Consider the following 7,267-nt stretch of genomic DNA (forward strand, 5'->3'; position numbering starts at 1 on the left):
AGGAACATCCTCTGTGTCAGCTGGACCCTCAGCAGAGAATGAACTCAACATCCTTTTTGTCCGGTACTCTATGTCACACACTGTGCCAAAAAAACGTGTACAGACGCCACTAACAGGTAATCCCATGACTGGGAGCCACACTTTTGTTTCTCTCACACTGTTCAACAACATGATAACTGTTCACACAAGTGAAGGTCAAACAGTGATTTTGTTACATAACTCAGACATAGGTTACGAAATATGTCGTCACATAGATATAACCTACCCTATCCACTGTACTATTTCTGCAGTTACATTGCCAGCTGAATACCAGAATATGACATTATGGTCAAAAAGTGAGAATGATATAGGATTTATTGACTGTACACTTTATCACGTACACCTATTAAAACACAACAAGCAGTATATGTCAAGCAGCATCCCATTTCCACGGAAAAAGCCGCAGCCCTAGATGTCATGATAGGAGATTTATTGACTACAGGAGCAATAAAGCCCACACTCCTGTCAATCCTGTGCCAAAGCCTAACAAACCTGGCGTATGGCGTTTCATACAAGACTTAAGGCAAATTAATGCAGTCAACATTCCTCTGCCACCTCTCGTTTCAGATGTTCACAGCATATTGACATGCATTGCATACACATTTTCCCGTGGTGGATTTATGCTCCGCTCCTTTTTCTCATGAAGACACACAGCCGTTATTTGCATTCACACATAGAAATAAGCAGTACACTTGGACTCGTTTGCCCCAAGGCATGATAGACAGCTCTGCTGCTTTCTCAATGGTGCTCCACTCCTCCAGGGCTGCACCCTGATCCACATGTGGATGACCTCCTCCTCTGTGCTGAAAGTGAAAAAACTGTGTCAAACTGCTACACACATGCTTCTCCAGCACCTCCAAAAGACTGGCCACAAAGCATCTGCAAAGAAAATGCAGTACTGTCAGACTTCTGTTCAATATTTGGGATTCACACTGTCTCACGGAAAACGTTCCATGACTGCAGACAGGGTCAAAGCTGTGACCTCCGTCCCTCGGCCCACTACACAGAAGGAAATGTTGTCCTTCCTGGGCATGGTGAACTATTGCAGACAGTGGATACCAGACTGTTCTTTTCATGACCACATTCTGCGTGACTGTTGTAAAAAAGACAAGCCTCCTCGAATACTGTGGTCCACAGAAATGACTGCCTCTTTCAATGCATTACAGGGAGTGCTGACCTCCGCCACTCAAAGGTGCTGCCTGAATTGTTCAGGAATGCCGGCCTGCCTGAGGGCAGTAGCAGCTTGCTCTATCATGATAAGGGACTGCGAGAAGCTTACACTCTCACATGACACTATTCTACACACCAATCACCAGGTCACGACCATTCTAGCAAACATAACTACACAACATATGCAAATCTCACTATAAAAGCGAGCAGCACACCTGATTCGCCAGCACATTTATTGATCCTATGCTGTGTTCTTCTGACCGACAGGATGGCTCAGACAGGCTTGACGATCATGACTGCATGACACGTATACAGGCATCCACAGCACCACGTCCAGATTTAGAGCAAACACCTATCCCAGACTCAGCCACGGTTTATGTGGACGGGTCCTGTTCAAGGCCGAGTGACAACTCATTTCTTTGTGGCTATTCAGTGGTGACATTGCCTGACATCATACTAGAGGCTCACTCATTACCATTTCACTCAGCACAAAAAGCAGAGCTCATGGCTTTAATACGCGCCTGTGAGCTACATTTGGATAAGCATGTGACGATTTGCGCAGACAGCCGCTATGCATTTGGCGTTGTGCATGACTTTGGCACATTGTGGAGACAAAGAGGATTTAGATCTACTGATGGAAAATAAATTGCTAAATTCTGATTTTGTTCAAAGACTTTTTCAGACTATACAGCTACCATCGGCCGTTGCAGTTGTAAAAACGAAAGGACACAGTACAGCTGACACAGACGAAGCAACAGGTAATGCCTTAGCAGACGTGACAGCCAAGGCTGCAGCTGCATCACAGCTCCCACCTCCGCAGGAAGTATTATCTGTGCCCCTACAGCTGCCACTTGTTACACTCCCAGACTATTTAGACACAAATGTTGATTTAAAATTCATACAAGAGCAAGCCTCTGCATCTGATTACACCTATTGGGAGAATAATGACTGTACCTTAGATGACAGAGATGGCTTATACAAAATCTTAAGGGTTTGATTGCCCTCCCATATTCCCTGATGCCAGTCCTTGTCCGACATTTTCACGGTGTGAGTCATGTCGGACAAAGAGGGGTAATAGGGGCAATAAAATCAAGATTTGTAATTGAGAAAACATCACATGCAGTAAAAAGCATATTAGCAACCTGTCTAACATGTGCACGAACTAATGTAGGTAGCTCAAAAGCAAAACATCAGCATTTACCACAACCAGATTTTCCATTTCATACATTACAAATTGATTTTACACACATGCCAGCGCAAGGAAGCATCAAGTACTTACTGGTAATAGTGGATCAATTTAGTAAATGAGTAGAAGCTTATCCAACCTCAAAAGAAACTGCAGAAGTAGTCTGTCAAAAGTTGAGCAATGAAATAATACCCAGATTCGGAATACCTCACCAGATTAACAGTGATAGAGGATCTTCATTCACATTAGAAGTAATTCAAAAGTGTGCTAAAACTTTAATGACCTGGGTCAAATTACTTCCTCAAGTCCTCTGTGAGATTAGAATGACTCCATCTGCAGTAACCAAATTATCTCCATTTGAAATAAGACTATTCCCAACACCATGGTCAGCTTCCAGAGGGGCACCGCTAGTAGAAGGTGATGTATATTGCATTGTCCACTGATGTTCACAACCTGGTAGAAAAACTGAATAATAACTATCAGAAAGTTTGTCTCTCTCAGCCTTTCCCCTCCACAGTTCCACCAGTGGAGACAAGGAGATGCATGTTGGAGAAGCCACTAAAACCAAGGACACTCTGGGAGGCCGCGCGTGTTCCAGCCCCCAGGCTTTACTGGCAGTGACGAAGAACCAGCATCCTCACGGACGGACAACCTCAGTGGATTCATGCCAGCAGGGTTAAGACCAGCCCAATCGGACCATCTCAGGCGTCGGATCAAGCAGACGACATCTCCGGCGAGCCAGCGCCCGGAACTAGAGCAAATAAACACACACGGGTAGATGACATCTCCGGCGAGCCAGCGCCAGGATCCAGTGCACACACGCAATCACTGATTAACACACAACGTCTGAAAGAACAACAACAAGGTACTCAAACATCCAGCAGGAACAGAAAGCCAAAAGTACCACATGATGTCTAACCTGATAAAGCTAGACTCATTCCATCCTGATCATGGAGAAAATGAAATGCCCATTGTCATCACACGACGCTTATTCTGTGTCTCTCGAACCTGGGACCAGGCCAGAAGACGACTGAAGAACTGTTTTTCTTATATACTTTCTTATATATTTAGGTTATTTATCATATCTATCGCATTAACCTTAGGATTTCTCTTTGCTATTTTGTATTGTAAACTGCAACCATGTTCACATTTCTGCAGGTCATATTTTGCTGACTATACCTCATGCCCCATTTTGCAAGACACCTACTTAATGCACTCCTCACGTTCCCTAAAATCAGTAAATAGCAACATAGACGCCACTAATAAACCATTTTATGCACCCTCTAGAACAGGAGCTAACGCCTGGTATGAAGATGCCAGAACAGCCGCTCGTGATTTAGGAAACAGTAACTGTTATGTCTGTTCAAAGGCTAATCCAGAACAGGTAATAGTAGGATACCCCATATCCGGTTTCCCCCTCACTGAGGGACTAGAGAAAATCGGCGGAGATAATGCTCTCTTTAAAGACACTTTACAGTTGACTCTGAGCCCTCTCGACTGCCTACTTAGACACACACCAACTAACCCTGAGACTCCATTAGGCGAATTATTGAAGTTATCTAATGACACCGCAGGGACCTGCGCCCCAATGAAACGCCCTGAGAATAGGTTAAAGCCCTCACTGCCCTTAGGACAGATCCCTCTCCATTTTAATACTAGTATGATATGTCTGCGCAGACTAAAGTTAACTGGCCCAGACACACACATAGATTATACAAAGGATAACTATACATTCTTCTCTGACTCCCCAGGTGCACGCTGTAATGAGACATGGCTAGCTGTCTCTGTGGCTGAAGTTGTATCATATCTGGAGGAACACACACACAGTTCAAGTTCGAGCAGAGAATCGATCATTGTTCCCCCAGACGGTGTCTTAAATGATACTGACTGGGGGGAGTTAGTTAAATCACACATGGTCACGCGCCTGACCAGACCAATCCCACATGCTTATTGGTTGTGCAATAATACCCTTAGATTAGCTTTACCTGTTAATTGGACCGGTACCTGTGGTTTAGTAACCGTTGATGTATGCTGTACTTTCATTCCCAATAATACCGCTCCTAACGGTTCATTCACACAAGCTATGAATAAACTTGAAGCATTGCAGATAGAACTAATTGCCAATACAAGTCACGGTCAGTGGCTACATAAGTGGCTACAGGACACGTTTGGAAGATGGAAGGAACTAATTGTAGCCTTTGTAACCGTTGCAGCATGTTTTTGATGATTATTGTCTGTTGTGTGGTACCCTGTGTACGTTCAATGATAACCCGTATAGCTACTAGTACAGCTACTTCAATGTATTTGCAATTGGCACAAATTGACCCAGATTATGTGTCAGATGTCATCAATGATGTTCCTGATGTGTATATTGAACATTAGGTTGTGAACTATTACATTTTATGATTTGTTTTTATATTATGTTATTACATTTGTGATTTTTCCTTTCTATTTGAGTTATTATTTTTAAAAAATAATAAAAGAGGGGAACTGTTAGGTATTTTGATACCATAGTAGCATTTACAGGATATTGTTTTATACAGGAAAACTGTTACTCAATAAGGCCCAACTACTAGTTGTTTTTCTCTTTCTCTGTGACCCAAGAATTAATGTGTAGGACTCACAAGCTGGTACCCCAAGGTCGAAAACACCACAGAGATGAGACCACTTCCTTACTCCCATCCTCCCTTTTTCTTTATCTCCTGGAAAAGGCTCGTTAAAGGCTAGGTGGTTTGTTTCAGAATTCACTAATGAAAGAACTCTGTATTTTATGTCTAGGAGTGTATTTTGCTGGGATGATCATAAATTGTGGCTGAACTGATAAACTACACACAGGATACTTCTTTGCTCACAAGGCAGGAAGACGTTTCCTTATTTAGTCTGTACCGGTTTGAACTGGGAAAGCTGACACACGAACCTTTTTTTTCATCTATATAAACTGCTGTGTATCAAATAAACCTTTGAGTCGATTGGGAAGGCAACCTAAAGCAGTCTCTGTTTTCTTGTTCTCCCAAGCTGCTCCCGAGCTCGTACTAACACGCTGAATGGCACACCTGAGTGTTACTTTAAATAATTAGGAATCTTAGAAGGAAAGGACAGAACTCTGCTTATCGCTCACGCCACGGAGGAAACCCGGGAAGGCAATTTCCTTCAATTTGTATCCACATTGATGAGTTTGATAGATGTCAATCCAGTACAAGGGCCCTGGCATCGGTGTAGATGCAGCCTGCAGGTTTTGTATCTGTTGTCCTTGATTTGCTCACTTTTTTAAAAGTTGCTAGAGAATAAACCACAGAGTCCTCATCCACCTGAGGAAGCATCACATATTAATATTTACACATACAGACATTAAAATATTCTTATAGCTCAGAGTTATATTTTATGTATCTTTACCTGCAGATTTTCTTGACCACCATTTCCAATGACATTTGTTTGCAGGCCAACAGCAGCTATATTGTCACATAAAAGCAGAGAACTGAAATTAGTTTACTTTTGCAAGTATTATTTGATACATTGATGCACAGTATGAGTGACTGCTTACCATTACAATCCATATATGGTTGCGTCTTCAGGTTCTTGATTGAATAAATTAGAGAGGCTATAACAATCAGACTTATAGCCAAAGCAGCACATAAAAGATAGAGAACGGTATTGTTCCTGTTGACTGCTGACACAAAATGAAAATAATTAGCCTTAAACATTATTAAAATGGTTGTTAAAAGTATTTTTTAGTTATTTGATTAATCATGTTTAGATTAATATTAGATTCAAAACTAAAATCAAATCAAATGCACAAATATTATAATTTTCTCCATTATATAAAAATATGATGTACTCGCCTTCAGTATCACCTTTTGTTGTATCTTCAGAAAATGGCTCCACACATGTGGCCGTGGCACAGTAATACGTCTGAGAATCAAAGGTGCTGAAGTTTCTCAAGTAGCTGGAGAAGCATTTCGTTGTTGATAGTCCATCCAAGTTCTTTTCATATTCAGCTCCACCATTTGTATGAGTATGATTCAAACTGGAGTGAAATTTATGTGATTTAGCATTCAAACAAAACACAGTATCAGCTGCTGGACATGCTTTATCCTGGCAGTCATGGAGGACTGAACACTGCAGCATGAATGTAGGTTTCTCATGGACGGGATCAGATGGAGGAGCTGTAGTGAAAGCTGGTTTTGGTCCTGAGAAACACATCAATCATTCAATTATTAAAAAACAAATTACAAATGTAATTATTTAAACAGTCCTTTTATTTACACATGAATAAATGTGTAAACACAAGCAAAAACTTTATACATGTTTTTTAAATTAGTAAACTATGTAAAGTCCCAAATTTTTGTAGGACCTAAAGGCGTTCTTGTGTACTTACCTTCAACTTTCAGGAATATTCCATTCAAAATTTTAAAGTCTTGTTTTCCTGTTTTCATACAGAAGTAAACTCCTGTATCACTTTGCCGTGCTTTTGTAATATACAGAACAAATGCTCCAGTTTCTGTTGCAGTTCTAATGCGCTGATCAACACTCTCAAAGCTAAATGACCTTCCTAAGATTTTAGCAAAGTCTCCAGAAACAAGCTTAATCCAAAACAAGGTTCCTACATCTCTACGGGGGCACGTCAGTTTCATCTCCTTTCCAACAGGAACAATCTTTGTCTTGAAAATCTGTTCATCTGAGCCACCTGAGGAAAAAATCATACCTGTCAGTATGATCCAACACACAGAATCACCCGAATCCTCTTCTAAGTTTTCTGACTGTAAGACATTTTTAGTACAGGCAATCTACATATACTTACGTCCAATACTAAGCATCAGATATAAATAAAATATATTCCTCATTTCTGGTCTTTCCTCTTGGTACTGCTGTATT

At 41.3% G+C, this 7,267-nt stretch overlaps 1 protein-coding gene across 3 annotated transcripts; it reads right to left on the reverse strand.

Moving 5' to 3' along the window:
• Positions 1-5,554: 5,554 nt before the first annotated feature.
• Positions 5,555-7,267, reverse strand: LOC309712900 (uncharacterized protein). 3 transcript variants are annotated; one of them, XM_082544087.1, is made up of 6 exons: positions 7,194-7,267; positions 6,771-7,079; positions 6,247-6,582; positions 5,937-6,059; positions 5,789-5,844; positions 5,555-5,703 (listed from the first exon to the last, which is right to left on the reverse strand). In XM_082544087.1, exons 1-6 carry the CDS (start codon positions 7,234-7,236, stop codon positions 5,581-5,583), a joined length of 990 nt encoding a protein of 329 aa, XP_082400213.1. In that variant the 5' UTR covers positions 7,237-7,267; the 3' UTR covers positions 5,555-5,580. The 3 variants fall into 3 exon arrangements, with proteins under 3 accessions (XP_082400213.1, XP_082400212.1, XP_082400211.1); XM_082544086.1 differs by having other exon boundaries at positions 5,937-6,062; XM_082544085.1 differs by having other exon boundaries at positions 6,235-6,582.

Source organism: Aulonocara stuartgranti (assembly GCF_965226115.1).
Source record: "Aulonocara stuartgranti genome assembly, chromosome: 2".
In the NCBI taxonomy this organism is placed as follows: domain Eukaryota; kingdom Metazoa; phylum Chordata; class Actinopteri; order Cichliformes; family Cichlidae; genus Aulonocara; species Aulonocara stuartgranti.